This window comes from Gallus gallus, chromosome 1, assembly GCF_016699485.2.
Source record: "Gallus gallus isolate bGalGal1 chromosome 1, bGalGal1.mat.broiler.GRCg7b, whole genome shotgun sequence".
Lineage (NCBI taxonomy): Eukaryota > Metazoa > Chordata > Aves > Galliformes > Phasianidae > Gallus > Gallus gallus.
The window spans coordinates 156800337-156826139 of NC_052532.1; the positions used below are offsets into that span (position 1 = coordinate 156800337).

The following is a 25803-nucleotide window of genomic DNA, read 5'->3' on the forward strand; positions in this document are numbered from 1 at the left end:
GACAGTCACCATTGACTTTAATGCATTGAATATTTTGGCCTGGACACTTTTTAACTGTCCAGATAAATTTTCGTAAAGAATAAAAAGTAACTAAGTGGCTTTTCAGTGTGATTCTTATTCTGTTTTCCATTTCAGTTGCCTTTATAGATGACATGATTATCTCGTATTGATGATGGAATTTCTATAGCGAAAAACATACAGCTTGGAAATTCTGTGGCTACCTGCTGTAAGAGAAAAGTGATACTAATTAATGCTTAGGTCAAAGGGCTTTTTCAAACAACCAGTTTAAGGCAGAATTGCAAGTATTTACCCAAGCATACATAAACTTTAAAGTTTAGAATTTTAAAACATACATAAAATTTTACATAGCATCTTCTATTTGTAGTATATATGACACCCTCTTTTGGTGAGACAGGTAGGGCAATGTGCTAGCAAGAAATTTTTGCTATGTTTTGTTCTACAGTGCACCAGCAGTTTTAATGCCAGGGGCTCTGGTGACTGGCTTGGGCCTTCCTTGCCATTAGCTTTGCTGTATTATGGCAGTAGAAAAATAGCAAAAAATTATCAGTGAGGCAGAAACTGTTCTAGGGTAGAATTGCCTTGATTAAGTTACATTTCTGTGGATGATTCCATACTCTATCCCTTTCCTACCCCCAGTTGTGTGTGTATGGGAGACGCATTTCAGATTCTTACAGTTTAAATTAATTGCTGTGTGGCAAAGCAATCATTTCAATTACTTATGCAGGTGTATGAGAGTAGGAATAAAATTAGAAGTTTAGTTTCTGCTTTTTTTAAATTATCATTTATTATCACAACCACTGTTTTGAAAAAAGTTGTATTACAGATCTAAGCTGTGTTTTATTTTCCTAGTCCATATCCAAAGGCTGTGGTTTCCTTTGCAGAAAAACACCGTGGCCTACTTCAGAGGGAAGCATAAATGCATACATTTTTGCAAATTTTATAGCAAAAGAGAGTATGTATTTTAGCAGTTCTGCAGTGGGAAAAATAATGTTTCCCAGTGAAAAACTATTTTTCCAGATGAGCTCACAAGTCCAATGGATTATCTGTTTAATATGGTGTTTATACTAATACTTTGAATTACTTAAAAATTGGTCTTGAAGTGCAGTCACAACCAAAAGTTTGTGGCCTGCTCTTGTAATTATTGGTTGTATATATTGGTATTTGAATATTTCTCTATAGGTTTGTTCTTTAAAGATGTTAGTTTTAACTTGTGAGTAGTGTATATAGAAAAAAAGGAAGTATAGGGTATTCTATTGTTTAATGAACACAGGATGCAAACCCAGGTTCAGAGGTGCACTATCCCTTTCTCAGTGGCCTAATTTAGGGACTGTAACCAAATTTGTATAATGTATAACTTCATATCCTTCCTCTGAGATAAAAATATCATTGGAAGTAATCCATGTCATTGTCAATATCTTCTTAAGGTTTAGAACATGCACATTTTGTAATGGAAGCAGAAACTAAAATAAAATGAAACCCTCAAGTTTATCCACCATCTGATCTTTTTTTTTTTTTTTTTAATTATTTTTATTTTTTACTTTTAGTACTTCTCCCTGAAATAGCAGTTTTCTAAATAATATTGATCTGCCTATGCAGAATGTAATTATCACATACTTGGTAATTCTTATTGCACTTGAAGGTGTTGGAAGTCTGTTTATGAGACTGGAGTTGTTTGCTAATGCTTATGCAGTCATGCTGAGAAATAAGGGAAAGCGACCTTGAGTTAAGACATCATATATTAAAAGGTACTGTTTATGCCACCTCATTGCTTTCTCCATGATGGCGGAGGGTCTCTCAAAGTCTGTTCACCTTCTGCTTTCTCCCCAGTGGGTGGCCTTCTTTCTCTCCCCATTGCTAGCTGAAAACATGGCAATAGTGAACTCACTTTTCACTTAAGAAGGCAAAAGAGACAACAAGAGGCCCTGGGAGGCAATAATGATAGAAATATTTACCTTGTCAACCTGGGATTATTTGCTTATTGCGTCTTTCCATCTAAAGTGCATTCTTCCTATGCTGAGCAGAAGCCTAGGCCCAGTATGAAGTAATGGAGTTAATTTCTCTTGAGATATGTAACATACTTCACACTTCTCAGGCTAGCTGTAAAAAAGAAGCAGACACCTTTAAACTAATTAATGTGAGGTTTTTTGAAGCTGTCTCTCCTGTCAGGGCAAGAATCTTGGTTCAAAATGTCTGAGGGTCTGCTTCTCACGTAACATCACAGGTTGAGGGTATAGTTTGGTAGCTTTACTGCATAAAACTTAAGTAGTTGAGTGCCTTCTCTTTAATATCTGATATGTAATTTTCATTAATTTTCGTCTCCACTTCCTTGCATAATCATGCAGGATAAGCAGAAAGTGGAGATCTTTTCCTGCATAGCTCCTGTGAAGTTCTGACACTGACTTCTCTTCATCATCACCCAGGCTTGGGCAAAGCGATGGGAGTGAGAAGCAGCAGTGACTGGAGACAGCAGACAAATTATTCTGCCTCAAGGAAGGAGGCAAAAAAATTGTGACATTACATAAAGACTGTAGCTTGTTTTGAGTTTGGAAGGCATTACTGGAAATTTTCTGTTAATTGCTTTAGACAGAGAAGACTTTTCTCATTTTTGGTAAACATTCTTGTGTATGGGTGGATGGCAGAAATGTGGTTTGGTAGGAAAAGCACTTGAAGTACCTCATGGTGGCTTTAGGTTTGGGATTAAGTGAGTTTAAGAGATTGCATTCTTGTTGATAAACGCCATAATGCCTTGAAGTTTTGGGAAATCAAAACCCTACCAAGATTCTACCAAAGTTCTACTGAGGTTCTGCTTAACTAACCTTTCTTCTAAAAATGCTTCTTACGAGGGCCCACATCTTCTAGATGTTATGTGGGAAGTAGGAAATAAGTGCCTATATTTTTTCATCTATTACTCATAAATATGAATTATGGATTTGTGCTTTCTTTTCTTTCTATTTAGCATGGTAAAAACACTTTGCATATAAAAGGTTTTTTTCTAGGTACCCTTTTGTGGATGTTTGCCTCTTCTTAATCAGATATTTTTTAGATGATTTAGAAGTTAAATTTCATTCCTAAGTATGTATTTGTAGATACAGTTAGTTTTGACTGTATTCTAACTGCAGTTTCTGAGCACCAAGTTAAGATTCAGGCGGATGCAGTATGTTTAGAAGTAGCTATCTAAATAGGATATGTAACATTTGATTTGAAAAAAAAATGATAACCTTCAAATAAGTGGAATGGTGAACACTGCAGTGTTCTCTGTTTGCTGTATAGGCAGCGTGAAGGAAAACTAACAGTCTTAATCCCTACAATAATGAAGAATCATAGAATAATGTGTATTAAATGTTATTCATACTTCTTTGCAGGCTTGACAGCAGCAGCTGCAGCAGCAGCAGCTGCCACCAATGCTGCCATAGCAGAAGCAATGAAAGTGAAAAAAATTAAATTGGAAGCTATGTCCAACTACCATGCAAATAATAACCAGCATGGAGCAGACTCTGAAAATGGAGATCTGAATTCAAGTGTTGGTAAGTCTCAGATGCAGCATTATTATTTATCCATAACGCTCAAGAATTTTATTCAAATGGTGATCCTCTGGGCCTTCCTTCTGGAATCTTTGATTTGGTGCAAAAAGTGTTGCATATTAGTTTTCCTTTTTTTTTTTTTTTTTTTTTTAGTTTTGTTTTGTGTATGACCTTTACACCCACTTTCAGCGTTGTTACTATTATGAAAACATTCTTCCCTTTACAGGTTACTTTTGCAGACTTCAGTTAATATTTTCCATGAAGGAAAGTGGTTTGATTGCTTAGAGTTCATTTGTCAAAGTACAGGTGGAGTGACAGATGATGGTGTCAAAATGAAATTTAACAATGTCTCCTGCTCAGTGTGCTGGGTATCGACTTTAGGTAATTCAGAACACAAGCTTGAAAGGAAAATATTTCATACTTTCATGTGCCCTGTGACAAAAGGAAAACATACATACACAATAAATTATTGCCATGCTCTGCAGTTCCTATCATATTTTATTTTAATAAACACATTCTTAAAATGTAGTTAACAGGTTTTTCCATTTCTTAAGCAGCCATCAGCAACTCATGTTCTTGTTCAAAAAGAATTGTTTCAGTATCCTTTATTCATTTGTTTGGACGATTTGTTTTGCTAAAGCATACTTCAAAGCTAGAGTAACTTTTTGTTGTTGTTGATTAAATCTTTAATCATCTGTGTGTGTCTGCTGTAAAATGTTTTGTTATGCCATTTCATTGTATTGGTTCCTTTTATCATGTTGAGACAGTATTAACTCAGCAACAGAAATTCAGTGACAAAGAGGTACGTTCAGGAGACTGCAGGCAAGATTGGTGTATGTTGGAATAAAATGGCTTAAGAAAGGAGTTATGGGGTTTTATTTTTTGCTCTTTTGTTAAATTCTGTGTAGTTTTTTTCATTTTACGTCTCTTAAGTACAACTGAAATGAGTCTTAATTGGTTATGTACTTGTCTCAACATAAGTAAATATATTCATTAACTGTAATTCTGTACAACTCAGTAGCATTGGTAGGCTGTTATTAAGAAGTAATTTGGCAGCACAAAGAACCAGTTCATCAAGGCACGTTATTTTAAATATCAACAATATGCATGCACCATCACATGAAGTGAACAGATTTTTGTTTTCCTTTGAAGAAAATCTTTTAAAAATGCTTCTGTGATAAAATGATCTTAAATGATTGTGACAGTACTTGGTTACCGACACATGCAGTCAGTATAACATTACTGGGAAAGTTATCCTCTTGGTAAGAAGAGGACAGTGCTGGAAAAAGATCAGGTGGGTGTCTTTAAAATCCGGGAGGGGAGTGGTTATGTACAAATAAAATGGAAGGACTAGGTGGACCCTAAGATGCTGAAAGAACAGTAAAATAATGAAGAGTGAAAAGTGTAAATGCAAAATTCAAGGGAAAGAGCCTGAAGTCGAAGCTAGTTTAGATTTGAATTTCAGTGCAGTATGTGAAATGAAATGCTCAAATTTTGAGTTAAAGAACTGTTACTCTGCTTGTCAGTACTAGTGATAAACCATTTGCCCATTTATGGAAATGGGGAAGTTTGCAAATAATCAGCACATAAACTGCACGAAGTATTTGTGGGATTTGTAGAAGAAATAGCTGAATTCCATCTGAATAAAAATAATTAAAGAATCCATCTTAAAATCATTGTTTGAGACCTGATATAAATAGTTAATCTGCTCTTGCGCATATTGCCTACTTAAAATGTATTCAAGCTATTTTAGTAGGGCAAAGTAAGTGAAGTACATTATTGTCATTGTCAAAATTCCTTTTCAGCCCCTTAACTTACTTGTTAACTTCACTTAATTTCCCTATTTAACAGAATGAAGAATTGAGTTCATTTTGTTCAGGGAAAAAAAAAATAAAAAATTGGTCTTCTGAGTACATTGAATAGCATTCAGTTGTCTCTATTCCATGAGCAGTGCATCTGCAAATGCAGCCTGCTTGCTTGTGCGTAGAGTTTTGAATTACACTTTTCCTACGGAGATTTTCTCAAGAATTGTTTGTATTTATTTGTTTCCTGGATAGTGGATTCTGTCTAGTGTCCAGGGTCAGTTATGCCTATGGAATCAGAAAAGTGATGACTGGTATTAATGATGCCAGAATGTTATTAGGTTCATTAAGTCTCTATTTGGCATTTGCATTGCTGAAAATCAGCATACTGTATTATCTTGACAAGAACTCCTATTTCAGAAGTGTTGCTTGGTAGTGGGTATACACGTGGGTGGGTTGGGTTTTTTTTCATTTTTTTTCAGATGTTTATGGTTTTTCAAATAAATGTTATCAAATCCATATATCATTAACAATTTAAATGATGGCTTATTACAAATGAATTTGAAACTTTTCTGAACATTGACAGGAGAAAGGAGCAAAACAGAAGAAAATAATCAGATCTTTGTTTATGTTTTAAATGATGTTATGCACCAGACGAAATTAGAAACAAACAAAAAACATTCTAAAAGCTTAATTTACAATTTAGCCCACACATAACAGGCACTATGGTATGTTAATGTACATGGATTGAACATACCTTGTTTTTGGCCTTTTGTCCTATATTTATAAGAGGAAAAATAAAATATGGGCTCTGGAGTCAAATTGTCAGGTTTATCACAGATTTGTTTACTTCTGAATTGTCTTGCTTTTTGGTTTTAATCAGATGCTTAATGTGACTTACAGAAGTCATTTTTGTAAATGAATGTTGTATAATTACACAGAACACTACACAAATTTATTAACTTGATCCTTTGAAGCAGTGGCCAAAAGGTTAGTGAGTGAAGGGAGTTAAAGGAAACCAATGATACTAACAAGTAATTATTTTATATCTCTCAGTTTTGCATGGTAACCTTGAGCTTGCATCCTCCCACCAGAATTACCATTTCAGAAGGGAAAAGAAAGGATAAAAAAAAAGAAATTACGGAGGAATCAGAGTGAGGTATTAACACACTGAGTAAAATATATGGCTGCAACGCCTTTCTCCCCCATCCACAATCAATTGGATTCTTTTAGTTTAATATTTACTTGCTAAGATGAGATGCTAGTCTGCATGGTGATAAACAGTCTGCTACTGGCATCTGAAGGTGACCTGTCAGTTCATATGGACAAATCTCCTGCTTACTGAAATGTACAAAATAAATCATTAAAGCAGGCAGGTGCTCATTCCCAGATTTAAATCACCATAGATTTATGATTTGAATTAATGCTTCATTTGGTCATAGAAATAGATGCTGAGACAAATGATATGCAGTGGTTGGAGCTTCCATACTGTAGCCATCCTAATATTGATTACTGCGATGCCTTTGCAATCTCTTGTTTATATCAAGTACTGTCTTGTGACAGCTTGGCTGATATGAGCTACATTGCAGATAAGGAGGAAAAATGTCCTGGGTTCTCTTTAGTGGCAATTCTACATACAATAGGCAGGATAGATAAATTAATGTTTTGTTGTTTAAAAAATGAATTCCGTATGGCATCAAACAAAATGCATTGTTTCTAAGATTATGCTGTGGTTTTGTTTTTAATTGCAGAGTTAAAAGAAAGAGAGTGACAAGGTCAAACCAAAAAATTTGTTTAAGAGGTTCTGCTCTTTGTCATATTAACATCTTACAGTGTTATTAGGATCAGTCACATATTTACCATCTGATATTCCAAAGTTATGGATAGGTAGAGCTCCTCAATTATTTCCTTGCTGCTTAAGTACTTACTGCCCTGCTATCGTACTTCATTAACCTGCAGCCACAAAAGATAGAAGCCTTTAAATGTAAATGTGTTTAAAGCTCTCTCTGTGAGCTAGGCTTTGCATTCTATAACATGGTAGGAAGTGAAGAACAGTCTCTATGCTTCCCAGACATTTTATATAATGAATACTCTGTGCATACCATTTAGGGAATACTCCAAGGATTTGTAAAGCCCTTGTCACTTGCTAAAATCTGACTCATAAAACTCGTAAACAACTATCAACAATAGTAAATTACTTGCTTAGTAGGAAATGAGTTCATATCTATTCAAAATGTGATCTCAAAACAGATGTCCTAAGAAAATGTCATTGTTTAAATTACATTCATACAAAAAAAAATGCTATTATTTCTTTAAGGAAGTGAAGCAATCATGAAGACTTTGGTGTTCTCAGTTTCTAAACACAGTTAGGAAATACAAAGCAAGATTTTACACTTGGCTAGCATGTTAATCCATAAACAACCACCAAACGTGCTGAAAATTAAGAGGTTTTCTTGACATGTTAGATTTCCTGTTCACCCGCCTTGCCTTGTAATATTTAAAATTATGAGATGTGTCTAAGATTTCCTGTGATACATTGGTCAAAAGTAATGATGGTTGCTTGCTTGTTTTTGTTTTTTTTTTTAAATCCAGAATCAGAGATAAAATGATTTAGGTTAAATTATTTTTCTCCAGTGACCTTGCCCAATAATAGAACAGTACAACATGCAGTCATTTCCTTTTTCTAAACACACATGTCTATTTTGAAGGAAAGAATTACTTTTATGGATTCAGGAAAAAGTCTTGGAGACCTTGAAAAAGCAAATAAAAGGAAACAGAGAATGCAGGCCACTGAGCACAGCTCTGCAGTTGCACATCTGATTCTCTGCCTTGGCAATGTTAATGAACCTCAAATCCTCCCTATAATTAGATGAGGGAATTGCTTATATTTTCAAACAGATGATGCTGCTATAATGAAACGATTGACAGGGAACTTAAGAGTGTCTACAGTAGTCATTTGGTTTCCATTTTTTTTCCCTTTCCCCCCTTTTTTTTTTCTTTTCTTTTTTTTTTTTTTTCCAAGTGTAAAAAGAAGATTGGCTGTAGATACAGGTCCTGGGAGAGGTAGTAATTTACACAGAATGCTATGACAGGTGTCTTTGTATAGCACAGAAATAAAATGGAAAAGAGAGGAATGATGGGCAGGTACAGCAATTTTTGGGGAGGGGGTGTCCTGTGCTTATTCTGCCTGGGTTCTTTAAAAGGGGCCGAGACTCAAGAGATGGATCCGGATTGAGTGCACAGCTGTAACTGCTGATGAGCTAATTGCTCCTTATCTCTCAGTCCCATTCATCTTCATTTTTTACCAATTACTGAGAATTATCTGTGTTCTCAGTTGGATATGAGAGTTAATCCTTTTTGGTTAAGCTGGCAGTACTGTGAGCAGATTCCAAATCATAGGGTGAAAAAGCCAGAGCAAGCTTGTTCTAAAACTCTCTCCAGTTCAATGACAGTATCACTCATACGTAAGAATTTTTCTTTTATTTAACAGAACACTAATTTTACTTTTTTTCTACTTTAGTACGTTTGTTAATGTACGATTTTCTCTTAATGTGAGCTGAATGTGTGTTCACATCCACTAGGTGGATGAATGTGCCATTTTTTCTAAAACTACTCTACTACAAAAGTAAAAATACGATAAACAGCAAGTTCAGGCTGAAAGTATTTTTGCAGTATTTCAGTGCTCAGTGTATGATATAATTCTTTAAGAGACAAGATTGTACTTGTAATTTTGACAACGTAGGACAGAAGACAAATGCTTCTCAGTGACAGGTATCTACTTTTGTAAACTTTGAGATCTGTGCATGAAAAGTGTTGTCTAGGTGATAAGAAAGGCATAATTATTCAGCCTTAAGGACAAACGTGGTACACTGAACACATAGCATTTCAAGTTAAAGGAATGCTTTCATAAAGCTGTGTTTTGGGAACGTACAGAACAGCAGAATCAGATCACTTAGGTGTAGCCAAGTCACTAAACTTTGTTTAAGAATTTTGCTTGTCTTCTTGATAGCATGGGGAAAAATCTTGAATTTCATGGCTAAATGTAATGCTAATCTGGCAGTGGAGTTCATAATTTTGCAGGATCTGCTTCCCTAGCCTTTAATTGTGATTGTTAAATTTGCTAAACAAGGCAACGGATTGAATGTTATGATCTGAACACCAGTTAGTAAATTGAGGGAATTACTAGCAAAGATTCAGTCTGTCCTGTTGGACAGTCAGTTGTGTTATGATGATGAGATCCTCATCTATTTTAAATTCTCACTATGGGATTCATTTAAACGAATGTATACATTTGCATCTGAGTGAGTCATTTTAGACTCCCCTTAGATTCAACAGAAGGAAATAAAAATTATAGGGGTGATCCATTTCATCCAAAAGGGAATGGCAAACACAGGTCAGATAAATTGCACCTTAAAAGTGCCTACCTAGTTTTAAAACTACTAAAGTGTAGTTATGTAAAGAATAACTGAGTCTCATGATGCAGATGATTAAGATTTTTTGGAAAGAGATTTGAATGAGTTAACAGATCTTTCCCAAGACAGTGGCACAGTAGTGATGAAGTAGAGCCTGAGACGAGATGAGATGGTGTTCACCCGGAAAATAAACATACTCTCAAGTTTGTTCTGATTGTACATCAATTCTAAAAAGAGTGCTTTTACCAGAGCAAGACGTACTGGGAGAGCTGGCTTCTAAATCCACAGTAGTAGAAGTTTAGTATGTGACATTTGTGTTTTGGGTCTGCTATGCAGCTGTATGGGGTTCATCTAAGTGATTAATTATACCTTGTCAGCAAGATTAAAAAAAAAAAAGTCTATTTATATTGCTGAATCACATTTACCTTATTTCCTGTTCCATGCAAGATAATTCTAGTTGGATAAATAGTTGGATAATTTAATTTTCAATTTGAATTTTTTTTCAATATACGTGTTTTATTGTTTGAGCCATTTTCTTTTTGATAGGGCCTGGTGTGGAAATAATGAAATTGTTACACTTCCATTCAGTTTTGTTTCATCATTATTTGATGTTGTCAGTAAATGAACATGATACTTTTTAAGTGTTATATTAAGAAATCTGAGCTTAATACACACTGTATTTTGCTGAGTAGTTAACGATAGTCTGTCTTTCCTGTCTTATAGACTTGTAAACATGCTACATTATGCAGCAAAAATCTTCTCTGTATTGAGAGATAGACATAGAATAAATATATAGTTATTGTTTCAATCTAGACTTAGTACAAAGGACCAACAAAAGCTTCTTTCATGTTTGTAGCAGTATGTGAGGAATTAAAAATGTGTTTCCTTTCTTACTGTAGTGTGCCACAATGACATGAAGTAGGTAATACCTCATTTGAGGCTTAACGGTAACTTAATAAAGATAAATCCTGCGGAGTTTTGCTTAATCAAGATATCCTGGGGAAAGGTACATACAAAGTCTCCTTCCTAGAGACAAAAGCTGTATTTTGCACACATACAATATATACCTATGCTGAAGTACCTACTGCGGTGTCTGTTTTCTTCTGGTAATTGGGAAGGGCAACCATAGTGTCTAAGTCAGGCATCTACAGTAAGAAGTATGTAGAAAGTTACTGACTGCAACTGTTACTAAAAACTCCATCTTACAGACCTTTTCCCATCAATGGTGTCAGCTGCATTTACATATGGTTATAGAGCGCTTGCCTCAGAGTTTGCCTCCAAGTCTCACAGCTTCAAATTTTACAGTTAGGAAATCCATTAGCATATCTATATAACAAAGCAGATAACTGAGGGCCACATTGCTGTAAAATCTAGAAAAATCTAGAATGTAAAACAGGACCATCTTTTATATTAAATAAATGAATTTGTACAGAAGGGGAGGGGAGGATAGGCAAACAAGGGAATGGTACAGGCCTATAGAAAGGCAGGCAGTTTATGCTAGGGGTTAGAATTTCTTCCTATCTCTCCATGCTAATTATGTGACAATTCAGCTAAAGCACTTAGCCTGCTGGGCTTAAAACTGTCAGAATGGGCATCTTATTTGTTGTTTGTAGCCTCGTTCTTGACTACCAGTTCTGTTCCTGTCTGAAAACTCAAATTCTAGAACAACAGGAAAATGTACTTCTGTAGAAAACTAGCTCTTATTTTTCTACCTATATTTTTCATATTTCATATTTTTATATCACAGCTTAATTCTTGATTATTTTTAAATTACAGACATAGGACTAGTATGGACATGTTTTTACTTTAAGGTACATGCTTTAAGACCTGTAGGGCTTTTCTATTCAAGCCAAGGAGGAAGCTTCCTGAGCTCTTATAAATCCAGCTTTTGCACAACCTCCTACAGTCTCTTATGTTGCGGAAGTAGTTTATTCATTTCTTTGAACCTAGCCCTTTGTGTGTGGGATAGCATTGTCTTTTTGCATTAGGAAAGGAAAAACATCTGAATTCAACACTTGCAAAGTGCAGCACGGTGACTTTCAGTTGAGGAGAGAAGACAGTTGTTGCACAACTGACCGGTTGTGTATCTTAACTGTGTACATGCTCAAAAAGGAAAGTTGAGTAATATAATATATGGCTGATAATACCTTGAAAAATCTCTGTGTATTTTTGACAATGAAGTTGGAGACAATAGGAATACTTGGTGGACTAGACGGGAGGGGACAGAAAGGATTTTAATATGGTTTTCTTTAACAGCAGGTCATAATCGAAACACAGACCCTTACATTTATTCAGTGCTGAGAGAATTACTAGTTTGATAACGACTAGGAATGTTGTTATTAAAACAGTATGTGCAGTTCATTTTCAACAGTTTTGAATTAGAGTCTGCACTAATGAAACGGATACGGTTTCTTTCACAAAGGGCAGATCTGTTAGTTAATATAGCTGCAGCAGTGCCTTGTGGACCATGCCTTTAGCTCTATTTGTATTTCACAGCATGATAAGCAAAGAGTGTTGATTTTCAAGGATCCTGCTGATGAAAGGTAATGGCATTATTACATCTTTATCTCAAAAACAGAACTGCATGGTAAATGATTATTTTTATCCCCTCCCCCCCCTCTTTTTTTTTTTTTTTTTTTTTTTGCTGTTACACCACAAAAGGTTTCTTGGTTAGAATCCTTTTTTTTATTTCTTTGAATCATTTTAGCCTTGGAAATGATATGTTATTATTTAATGTCTGCACAGCAAGCCTGAGAGCACCTAATAGCGAATGGATTGGAAGTGAAGTGCCTCCTGCTCACAGATATGGATCGGCTCAGTCACACGCTGTACCAGCTGTCATCTCAGCCATACTGCTGTGATTTAATTAGTCTGTTTATGTCCTTTCTAATAATATTTCCATCTCTATGAAAGGGCAAATGCGACAGGGAGTTTTTTCCTCTCTGGTTCTGCAGACTGAGGAATGTGGCCTACATCTGATATGCTGAAATGCAGGATTGAATCACTATTCCTGTCACTTCAAGCTGTTGATAAACTGCTCAGCCAAGAAGCGTACTTACTTCCTTGGGGTCATCTGTGGGCTAGGGGCCCAAAATCTGCATGAGGGACAAAAAGAGGAAGACTAAATATGGTGTTTTTCTTTTCAAGTGATCAAGGCATGCTATGCAATGAGCGTCCAAAAATGTTGATTATTTTAAAAGAGATTATTCCTCTGAGGCATAAGAATTGTTTTAATAGGATTTGAAGAAGTAAGTTAGTTACACTTTTAATGCTGTGTGAGTTGCAGTGTTCTCAAAACTAACATTGGGTCATCAGTATATTTTTTTTGAAAATCACATTCTGTACAGCATACATATAGATTTGTTATTTTCTGATGATTCTATTCATACTCACCAAAATGGTGCCAGTTGTATTAAAAAATCACCAATGTTATTGTCCTGTTTCCTCCCACATGTTTCTGTTGTAGGACTTTTAGAAAAATCACCTAAAACTCTTGGAAATGCTACATCATAGAAAATTCTTGTCAGGCTATTGTCTTTCCTTCAGGTCACTGGGTGTTCAAATTCACAAGTTCTTCTTTATAGCACCTCCCTCCCTGTCACTCTGAAAATAAAACTCCTAATAAGTGAAAATATAAAATATTTTCTTGATTGTTTCTAACAATGAAGGAGACCATCTTCTGTTTCTTTCTGTCTGATCTAATAGAAGAAGGCAATCTTTACAATCAGAAAGCACTTTCTGGCATTTCCCAGCATGAGGTTTTGTAGGCTGTTGAGAAGGAGGCAGATATTTCAAGTTGTGGGGACAAGCTGTCCAGGGAGATGCCTGGGACAGTAGCAGGGAGAAATAACCTCTTTTGATCTCTTCACTGCTGCAGTTTTTCCCTGTTCATTTTGACTCTTTCCTGCTCTCTGATGTGCCTGTCAGTGACAGAATCTGTATACAGCTCTCTTTGGAAGAGAAAGACCCTGTAATGCCTCTCCTTTTTCCTTTGAGGTGAAGATTTTTGATATGAGTAAGGCGTGTTGCAGACTTTGATGCTGCCACGGCCATTGACTTTCATTGAAACTGGAGATCCAAATTGTGCACGCTGCATTCCAGAAAGGAGCACAAGCTTTCTGGACATTCATATCCTTTTGAAAATTTTTCTACTGGGTGATTTTAGAGGAGGCTTGCCTAAAAAAGTACATTTCTAGCACACTGGACTTTCCATGACTTAGATTTAGATTACATTTCAATGTTTCCTGAATCTTTTTGTAATGTACAGTGAGTAAATCAACCTGAGGAACAACCAGAATTACCATTGACAGAAAGAAAAACGCTATTTTGAACGTTACTCTCGTTTCTCTTCATTTGCAAGACAAGAGAGGCCTACTCCAGAATAGCTCAGATGACAGTAAGTTGAAGTACTTTGGGCTCTTCGATGTTATGCAGTCTTTAATGTTGTAATCTAAATTAAAAAAGCTTTTTCTCTGTCAGTGCAGTTTTCCCCTCTGCGAGGCCTTCCTAACCGTTAGGTTAGAGCACCTTTGTTAGCAACTCCAGTCACATCTTCTCAGATTTCATAAAGCTGCCTTATCTCAACAATCAGATGAGAATGGGTTGCTGATGTAGAGACACGAATGGCTGTACTTATTGTTACACAACTGTGGACTGATTTGAAAACAACAAAGCCCACAAAACTTTTGAGTGTGCAGTCACACATGGATCAAGAGGAAAAATGTTTAATATGCTGATCCTCAGTATTTTACAGTAACATTTTTAGCTCAATGCATAAACAATGCTGATAAAGTTATCTTGACAGAAATATTTTGATGACAGCAAACAAACTTACCAGTAAGCATTTGACAGCATTATTTATTAATATGATAAATGAATTGTGAGATGTGTGATGATGCATTCATTTAGTTGTTCCTTTTTTTTCTTTTGCTAATCTCTGTCATGTTGGATTTATAAATGGAACTGAGTGACCTTTGAAACTGTGATGGAAATGAAGAGATAAACACAACTTGAAAGGACAAACCAATTAATATAAATGTGTTACACATAAAGAACTGATTTCAATCAATTGCTATCTATGTAAACCTTTGGGCACTTAGCTGAATGAAATAGAGAAAACATTATGTGGCATAGGGACAAAATATACATTTAACTCTTTTGTATGTAGCAAGGATATCATCCAAAGTGTGTGTAACACAACATGAAGGCCTAGGTGTATTATTTTCTGTGCTACACTGGTAAGTTTCTGTCCTTAAATATAATCCTTTTTTTTAATAGTCAGAAAGCTCTACTGATGATGTTCTTTATTTCATTTTTATATTACTTCTGTATTTTGATGAATAATAGTAGCTTCAATTTCATGTTTACTCTTTTCAGCACTTATAGTTGAACTTCTGCAATGCTCATACACTCACAGTTTTGAAATATCCCAATCCAGGAATTTCTAAATAGAGTATTCATTTCTTCTACAATTGCCCTGTAATGATGAGAACATTTATCACCCTGAAATCAATACAGATGTCTTGGGCATCGTTGTTTAAGAAAATTACAGCATCTCTCCCAGCTTTATTTATTTATTTATTTCTGAAGAATGAACCTTTTGTTATATGCATTTTGAACTGCCTGCAGATATTGTTCTCCTTACAGGCTTAATTAGAGAATATGATCAATTTAATATAAAGGTTTCAAAATACCGCCATTGATGCACAACAAGGAGGGGAAAAAAAAAAAAGAGAAATACAGGCTTGACATTTTAAAACACTTGCATTTGAAAGACTTTCACTACTAATTGATTTTTAAAAGAGTTCTTTGGAAAAGTGAACTCAGAAATGTTTGGAAGTGCCTTGGCAGCATTCCAGAACATTTAGTACAAAGCATAACTAGACAGTTTCAGAGGCCTTACTACAGCAGAGTTGATATGTTCTCTGCTTTGCATGATCTAATTTGATATCCCAGCGGTATGTTTATATACATATATATATATATATATATATATATATATGCTGTGTATTTTCTGGACACTTTTAAGTGATCAGTTAGTGCAAGGCAACAACTTCCCTGCTGTCACAGGCAAGGTTTCAGTGGTAAGATTTCCTTTAGGTATCCTAAAACAAGCTATAATAATGAATTAGTATTAATTTAATTTCTTTAGGTGGCATTTTGGGCATATTTGTCTGCTAATGCTATTTTCTAGCATTGATTGGCTGGGACAAAGTCTGTCATTTCTGTTTTTTTGTTTGTTTGTTTGTTTGTTTTGTTAGGAGTTAACAGTTTATTGCAGAGTGAAAGGAGGACAGACTATATCTTATATATTATATTCTGTAACTGTTTTATTTAAATTACCGTGCAGCTCACCATATGTGACACTGCCTATTCTAAAACGTTTTAGAGTTCTTTGTTAGTTGACTGAAGTTGAAACAAATATCCCTTCCCTTTTCTGTTTTTGTGGAGTATGCACTTTGAAAACCTACATAGACAGTTGAAATATTAATGGAAATGACATCCATTTTATTTTGGAAGACCAAATGATAGCGGGTAACATTGACCAAAAGCAATTACTGTAAAAGGATACTGCTAAGTATCTGAGAAAAATGATTCCTTTGACTAGTTGTTTGTCAGACCCTGTGTGGTTTTTATTGATTGCTCTTGAATATATAGCCCCCGTGATTGAAAACGCTGCTGGTAATGTCCTTCTTTTTATTGTGCTGAGAGTATCTTATTGAGAATAATAATAAATTTATACAGAAAACAAATACACATTAGAACTTTAAATTAGCCAAAAGCAGCCTATAGATTACCTATGATGTTAATTTTCTAGCACATCTCCTTCTCTAAAACTAGTATTTAAAATTAGATGAGAAAAAATTGTGCCTTCAAAAACTTGATAAATAACTTTTTTGTTGTTGTTGGTTTTTTGTTATGTGATTTATTTTTCCCTACTTTGTATCTGATAGCCTATATGGAGCACTCTAATTCATTTCTGCTGTATAAGTACTACGTTTGAAGTGAGTCACAGTTAGGAGTTTAGCTGGTATCATTTCTTATACATGAATTCCATGCAGCTAACTGTTTTTACCCCACAGTAGATTTCATCTTAGTGTGAGAGGCTAACAGCTTAAAATGCCACCAGACTATTCAAAGGGACACTCAATTAGGATGCTCAAGTGAATGAAGACAGACATGGGATTTAAGCAGCAGGTGTTATTAACTTAATACCGTAAAGCTTCTGAAACACAGAAAATCTTCCTAGGCTCCCCAGCTATACCCAACCACCAGAGGATTCAATACATTCTCAATTTGTTGTAGGATTCAGTTCTTTTCAAGGTCTTTGAGTGTCCCTCTCCCTTTCCACCTTCTCATAGCAAGGCAAAAGTTACCAAAGAGAGACCTATGTGCCTTTTACAGATGCAAAAGTTTGCTGGAAAAATTCAGTGTTTCATTTATTGCTGTGAAAAATCCTTAATGACTCCAGTAATAATTACTCTAGTTCAGTCAATTGTGAGACATTCTTAGGAAAAAAAAGAAAAAACACCAACCTATAGTCCATAGCTCCCATGCTCTAGTTGCACGTACAAAGTGTGATAGATGTATATAGGAAGCAGGTAGATGAAAGATCTAGATAGAAAATTATATGTCCAACAATTTAGATTAGCAATTGTAGAGGCAGGGGAGCAAGATGAGATGGAAGAGAAATCCATGTCTTTAGCACATAGACTGAAGGTCTAAACTAGTTTTTCATCCTATGCACAGTGGGCTAAAAGCAGATGATGTTGTAGATTACATGTCTGCAAGCTCTGTGAAACTCACCATAATCTCATTGTCCGTTGTGTCCAGGGTAGTTATGTTAAGTATGTACAACAGCAACTCTGCATATGCCACAGATTGAGCAACTATGCTTTCATATATCGGATTGGACATCTTGGTATATAAATGAAGTCTTAATGGGAGGACAAGGCATAAAGTTGAAAGTATCAGATCCAGAACTGATGTTTAATAATCAGTGACAGTGATGGTGGTAAGATATGGTGACGGAAGAGACCTACTATAATAGAAGAGGGAAAGATATATTAGGATGGGAAACTGCCTGCTAGCAAAGGATACTTCTGAATATACTTCTCATTTTGTTTTGTGACTGGCAAGCTGTTCTGTCTTACTGCTGCTGCTGTGGCATTCAGATGGAGATGTACAAACAGCAGGCTGAGGCTCTGGTCATCTGTCTTTTGTTTATCTTCATATGGAGAAGCTGATTTGCCAAATTGCCAGATGTGGATGTCTGGGGATGAAGCTAAGCTTCCTTTATTTGTATTTTCTGAATTCCTTTATGGCCAGTACTGAAGTGTGGCGTCACCTAGAACTGAATTTTTGATGTGATATTCTCAATCTATACATTACTGAAGTACTCCTTTACAATGTCGCCGCCCACTTCCTGTTTTGCTGCGGTTTGATATCATTTCTACAGTGCTCTGTCTCCCCTCATCATCCCTTGTTAATTACTTTGGAAAATAGTATGCTTTCCCATTGCAGTAGTGGTGAGGACAGCTGTTGGAGTATCAGATGAGTTCAGTTAGAGCAAAGCCTGGTACTCTCACTGCCACAGGATTTTCTACTTTCGTTTTTGAAGGAAAATTTGTTTTTATAGCTGCATTCACAGCTGCAGTACAGCTGTATTGTCTTCTGGAGCCAGGAACAAGGACAAAAAATGTCAAAGCTGAAGTCCAGTTTAGATAGATGGAATAGCGAATGCAGCACAGGCGAGCTTGATGCGCTGAAGAGTGAAGCAAGTGAGACACTAAAAGCTGGAGAGCCCAGATGTAAGCTTTCCTCTGTGCTGGTATCAGGATAGAAGATGATTTGTGTAGCGCTGTTTTAGAGGCTGTTATTGCCAAATTATCTGGGGAACACAGAGAAAAATATAATTCAGGATTTACTGTTAAAAATAGCCATCAATTTTTTGTGAGTGATATTCACTGCTATGAGTCATTGCTGAATATGTTTGTGCGGGAGTGGGAAAGTGGGGGTGAAGAGTATTTTAGAGACAATAATGAATTAATGTTGCCATGGATTTTGTAACTGCTACCTCAGAATTTAAGAGTTGTCATCATGGATTTAGGTCGGTAGTGCTGCAGAATATGTAAAGACCCCATCCTGTAGTGACCTGCTGCAGTGTAAGTTGGCTTTAGGGTGTTTGGATTTTAGATAGTAGTGTTAGTAGTAATATTTTGTTTAATAGCTATGGGCAACAGTCAGATTTCACTACTGCTTCTGTCCAGATGAAGGGGAAGTAATGGTGAAGTTGAGGAAGGAGCAAACTGATAGAAATGTAAGAAATGGTGTGATGTAATTTATAACAAAGCGTCTGTAGAAGGGTCACCTTAGACATGAGAGGAATCAACAAACCTTTCAAAAGTCCAGAGCTGAAAATTGTATTCAGTTAAGCAGTGAGGAAACGCTGGCTGTCCCCAAACCAAAAACCCTTACCAGTTCATTCATATTGAGGTAAAAATATTCTGTTCCCTATTGAAATGATGAGTAAGGTTTTATTTCCACATGAAACTCTAACATGCACTCTTAGATTGTATTGTTACAACATGGAAAATTATTGTAAAGGATCATTCCTTTTTTATACTATAACATTATAAAAAATGGAAATTAATAAAATATTATCTTTTTCATGGGCAGGAGTGGAAACAGTAATATATAGATTTTTATTATTATTATTATTTTTAAATATGCATTTCATTAAATTCATCTCTTCCTGACTTTTTCAAAGATTCCTCATCCATCCCAACTGCCATTTACAGTTTATTTTAAGGCAGACAAAAGGCGTAATGAAAAGGGTTTTTTTCCACACTTATCATTCAAAATAAAGAGTTATAGCATTAAAAATTGATCTTAGTGTTATTCGGATCACATAAGACTTCCTTTAATTGGCCCTTAATAAGCTTGGTTTAACTGGGATTTAAAGAAAGAACAGTGGTCATTAACATTAGCCAGATTAAGACTCTGTTAATTACCACTGAAAGATAAAGTAATATGCAAAGATGGGGTCTAAAATTTTCTTGCACTTAAGCACCCAAGGAAGTTGAGAAATTTCTTGCTAACTGAAATGAATAAGTCACTTCTTTCTCTGCAAAGCTAACACAAAAAAAAAAAAAAAAAAGAGTTCAATTACTGCATTTAAATACTCTGCCTTAATTAGTACTATAGATGCAGAAATAGTTTATACATTTTTTTCTTTTTTTCTGACCCTCAGGTATGACTTAATATTTGTTTCAAGTGGTTGATAAATTGTTTGACAAATTCTGTATGAGTTTATCATTTTCCGGTCATTACCTTTAAGCGTTGTGAGATTAATTTATTGTACAGACAAACATACATATATATATTTACCTATGTGTTCTTTATATATATGAATATGAGTCCATGATATTTTATTTATCACATTTAAGAGTAGTTTCTTAGTACACAGTAACAGTAAAATCAAAATATATTGATAAATGTAATGAAAATGTTGAGAAGATGTATCTTTATAGTAACAGCATCTTTGTGATGTCAATGTAAACTTTTCTAAACATTAAATTATGAAAATCGTGTGATATCAAAGTGGCATAGTATTTCCACTTTGGAGTGAACTTGCAGTGAATTTGCCATACTATCACAGCACTGCTCAGAGGAGCATTGGAGAAAGTGAGAAAGTGCAAATAGGGCACTGTCTTCTGTGCATGAATAGTTCCTGACTACTCTTTATCAGTCATTGAGGATTTACAATTTGAAATGAGGAGTTTCTAATCGTATATAAGTATTTCTTATATTTAGTATAATGGGACTTTTTCTTCACTGCTGGAGAACGCTAAACATTCTGGTTTAAACAAATTGGTTTAAACAAAACTGTTGTTCCCAATTATTTCCATCTGTGTAACTATAAATATTTTAAAAGCACGTAATTCTATTTCTTCCGGAAAGTGATATGTACTGATAGATTGTATTGCAGCTTCATGGAAAGTTCTCACATTATCATATAGTGAGTTGTGCCAAACTTAGCTGATGTGTGTTCTCATATATTAATCACCTTTTTCATTTCCAGCTCTTCAAATAGACTGATTATCTTAATTTAGAAAAGGCACTAAATATATCTTTTTTTAGGTTTTTATTTATAGTTCTTTATATAATCTTTCATTTTCTTCAGTTTTAAACTCCCTTCACACACACAAGTCTTTAGCAGCCTGTATCTATGACTTTTATTTTTGTAGGAGATACGGTCGTCTTTAAAGCGAAACAGTAATTAGTAGGTCAAATAAATCCACATATTTTATTTAATTTCATTTAATATTCCAAGATGCTGGAGTTTGTTAGTTTGCTGCTTTCCTTTTTTTAATTGTTTACTGACAATGCAGTTGAAGTATGTCTTTTTAGGCATGAGTACGATAAATCACTACAGCATGTTAGGGTTTTTTCTTTGAAATATGATTGTGTTTAATATGTGCTACCGCTCCACCTTTTCTCCTAGAGATCAATAAAAACCTGATGATATGCCAGATGTACTACAATAATTTCTTATAAATCAAGTCCACAGTGTTCCGCTAGTTTCTTAGGACTGTGTAGGTATAATATTCAAAAATGAAGAAAAAACCAAAAAACTTAAGTCTTGCAGAGTTATTAAAACATACTTAAAATCATGTATTTATCTATGTGCCCATGCCCCATATTTTAAGTATAAAAATTATTTTTTTTAATATGTTTTGAAGATCTGTTTCTTATATTTGGAACCTTGAGTTAAGGATGCTTGGTAAATCACAGTTAATCTTTGAACTGTGTCTTACCCTTTACCTTTTGTATACTGAACATCTGCAAGTAAAACAGAATATTTCTCACCCATTCAGACAGAAACTGCTATGCGTAGAAGACCCAGGACCATGTGGACATTGTTATCCTCCCAGGGATGCACCTGACACCTCCTATGCATTCTTTTATGTACATATTTTAAGTATCAGATGATAATCATAGGCCATAAAATCAGTTGCTTTTAAAATAACAGGAAATGTGTTAACAAAAGAACTTGCCAAACTTATTGTCTCAAATAAAATAATTGAAAAACAGGGCCAAAGAGGAAGAAATATGCTTTAATCGATAGGCTATTTTTATATGTGAATGGAAGTTTGGATTCATTCTACTGGATAAAGTGCAAACCTTATTAGCCTAAACCCAGCCAACCTTAATTCTTTGTTAAATGGAGGTTTTCTCTTTGTAAGCTGTGCAATATCTCACTATTAAATTTCTCATTCATCAGCTCATGGCAAAGCCAGCCAGCGTGCTGTCATTGTTCCCTGAATGCTTGTGCTCAGAGTGCAGCTTTTGCTATGGAGCTGTCTGTGTTCCCTGGGGCCTACCTAAAGTACTTACATGCGGGAATGAGGAAGGAATTGAGATAACATTTAATCTGAAGACCAAGAAAGTTTTAGAGAAACTTTGCATTCAGATACTTATTACTACGTTTATGCCAGAGGGGATATTGAGAGCAAGCTTTGCATTATAGCAGCTCAGCTTTGGGAACTAGTTAGTCTAAACAGAGAAGCTGTGGCTCAACAAACTTTTGGGGAACCAGTGCCAAAAATGAAACCTACCAGATGACCCTATGTTTCAGAAGAGTTAAGGGTATTTTCTAAGATAAACAGATAATTATGGTTTTACAAACAACGTGAAGGAACTCAGATGTTTAATTTGTGTATAAAAAATGTACAAGTGAACTTCATTTAACTCATGTCACATGCTACTGTACGTTGATTGAAAGATATTTTGCATCCTAGATGTAGCATTTGGCTAGTGGTTTATGCATTTATAATAGTCATTAGAAATAGCAGGTTTCACATAATGATGATCTTTCAAACAGAACAGTGTAGTAAGATAACTTTTACTAAGAAGCACAAAATGATTCTCCTGCAAAGAACTGCTTTATTTTGCTTCACGAGTACTAAAAACCAGTGTTCTCCAAAAAAAAAAAGAAAAATTTTCCACAAATGTTCTTCCTTACATTTTCTTCTTTCCAATCTCTATGGTAAATACCTCAAGCACTTCCCAGTGTACTCCCTCAATGAAGAGCAAGGCTGAAATATGTCACAAATCATACCTATCTGCCAGAGAAATTCAAATTGCTGTAAGCACAAGTGCCAGGGGAGCTCTTATAGTGATGCTGAAGCCATAATGCAACATTCACAACGAGATCATTGCATCATAATCTCCTTCTGCATGTGACTCCCTTTGTGTGTCAGGTGTTTGCATGTCAGAGGGAGAAGAAGAAAGGGGATTGTAAGTTTAACAGTCTGTTGTTCTATATTAAAGGGTTTTTTATTATTATTATTTTTTAAAAATAACCTGTTTCTATGCAGGATATTCCAAAGGCTTCTGAGGTACTTTCTGACCTCTAATCCCCTCAAGTACAAATCCCTTTTGTTAGGAATATTCATGTTTTCATTTTAGACGAGCTAGTTACTTAGAATTCTCTCTAAGCCTATAAGCTGGCAGAAGTTAATATATATGAAAACTCATCTTTATTTTCAGTGTATGCATTGCTACTATTTTAATTTCCTAAGTGCACAATCAATATTTAAATAAAGAACATTAGATTCTTTCTTAGCTGTTTCAGCTTTTGAGCAGAGTAAGTTTCTGAAAATCCACGGAATGTTTTTCTTCTTAGATTTACAGCAGCATAAGTGAAAGGAGAATCAGGGTCATATATTACAAAATGTCATTGACATTAATTCAACATCCATCAGACCTGCATTTATTTCATGCAGTTGTGCTCACAGAGTACATGGAGGTTGTTTTGGTCTTCTTTTACTTTCTGAGAGCTTATCAATATAACCTGAGTATATGTCCTCCTTGAACAGTAAGAAAAGCTCAAGGTACAGTGAGTTTAATAGTGAAGAAAGTTGACAGCAGGTTCGTTCAGAAGAATAAAGATGTGAGTAAAGATGAACCTCATGTGAAGGTGGCATCTCTCACTTAACTCTCCCACTTGCTATGATTGTTATCAGCAATTTTGGCTACAAGATTTAAGACTCCTCCTTGAAAATATGTTTGATCCATTTTGCATGCAATAAAATACAGTTTAGGATTAATGGTAAGAATAAGACTATAGATGGTTTTACCAAAAGAAGAAACTTATTGCAGTTGTTCTTCTGCATCGTTGATTGTATTGCTTTTATGATATGAATGTAATGGTGATGATTTAAAAAAAAAAAGGGGATCAGTCATGTTTAAATCATTTAACTTAACGAGGTGCTAAAGTTATGAGTCCAGTTGTCCAGGGCTTAGAACGAGGTAGAAAATTAGTACCAAGGAATATATAAATCACTATGTACAGCTGACTAGCCTATTTTTTTGACTAAAGGGAAGGAGGCAGTTGGTCACGTAAACTGAAAATTTCAGCTAAGCATATCATGGTATAAATGCTTTACAGCTGAGTTGTATATCCTACTCTAAAAAGTACATTGGGATAAATCCCTTTCATACCTGGATCTGAAGAGGACAAAAGTCTAAGTCCTACTAACAAGTTAAGCATAGAAAACCCAGAGGGAAAGCTCAATTGCATTTTTATTTATTTTTTAATCCTGAAAAACCCTAAATAATTCAATTTCATCAGCGTTAAGAACTGACATTAAGAATTTTATCTTTCCCAGGTTGTTTCCATTTTGACTGCACTAAGTATAGCCTAAAGACTAGGTGGAATCCTCCACTTACTGGTCTTTAAGGCTGAATTCACTATATATTCTTTCTAAAAATGTATACATTGTGCACTGGGCACAAAGCACAGAGCCACTATAAGTTTCACCAAATGGTCAGGTAATGTGAGCTCAGAAAGAGTAGTCTAGAGCATCACTGAAGGAATAGGAACTATATGAATACAACAAAACTCCTGCTCATCTCTGTTGTTAATTGTCAATGTGGTAACTGTTCTGAGTTCTCTCTGTGTTTTTCACTCCTTCTGTGCCAGGACCACTATGAAGAAGTGAGCATATGATTAATTAGAAAAGAAAGAGAGAATGATTGTTCTCTCCCTCTGGTTCAATAATTCGGATGTTCAGGAGTCTCATCTAGGGCATGTTCATGTGTTTTATCAATGCTTTTGTACACACAAAATGTAAAATATAGAAATGATGTCAAAATGAAATATTGAAATGACTCCTTGTTTTCAGCTTAGCAGAGTAGATGGCTGTCTCCAAGAGTGGAATTTATGTGAAGTTTAAGGTTAACTTAAGTATTTAAGCCTCGAAGTGCAATCTCAAAAACCCTGCCAGTCCATTTACAAGTCCACGAAAGTCTGGGACTGCGCAACCTAAAGGAATGGATGTACTTTTCAAAACTGCTGAGTATTGAAATCTCAGATGGAGGAGGATAACAGTTCTAAGATTTTCTTGTCCTTATTACTTCTCTACTGCTTAGTTTAGGTGACTCCCCATGCAGTATTTTTTCCTTGAACTGTGGGCACCCTTTTTCTTCCTGCGCATCATGTTGTAGGTCTGAGGCACCTTGGATCCTTTTGTGTCAGCCAGTTAAAGGTGAAGGATTGTGGTTTGTCTGTGCCTTTCCTCGTACCTGAACAGAGGAGCTAAAGAGCATTGTTGGAGAGAGAAGAGAAAGAGAATAAATAGTACTGCATGCTACTGAAGCTGCATAGGGAATTTAGGTAGGCAGAATGCAATTATGCATTTGGAATATAGCCAGGACATATGGGTTAACACATGTACTCCTGTGAAAAGTGCCATGGGATATTTAATGACTGCAAGTTGTCAGAACTCAGTTTTACATCTCATCTGAAAGACAGCACCACCACCAGCATGATGTCCCTTAGCACCAGGCGGAAACAGTTCCTCAGTATGGACTCAGAGGAAGCGAGTAGTGTCTCCTGAATCACCACTTCCATTTTCTTTCTGCATCTGGGCTTTCTGGAAAGATTTATATTAAAACATTAATCAAGCCAAGCTTTCTTAGCTAATGAGGTCCAACAAGTTCACTATACAAATTCAAATATAAGTACAGTTGCCTGTGCTA

The 25803-nt window shown here is 35.4% G+C and overlaps 1 protein-coding gene across 7 annotated transcripts in view; it reads left to right on the plus strand.

Annotated features, from left to right (window-relative positions):
- Window positions 1-25803, plus strand: part of DACH1 (dachshund family transcription factor 1) — a 369319-nt gene that overhangs the window by 190252 nt on the left and 153264 nt on the right. For all 7 annotated transcript variants that reach the window (XM_015275195.4, XM_015275204.4, XM_015275226.4 and 4 more), the window contains exon 3: window positions 3384-3545. In XM_015275195.4, coding sequence (XP_015130681.1) covers window positions 3384-3545 — 162 coding nt within the window. The remainder of the gene's footprint in view (window positions 1-3383; window positions 3546-25803) is intronic.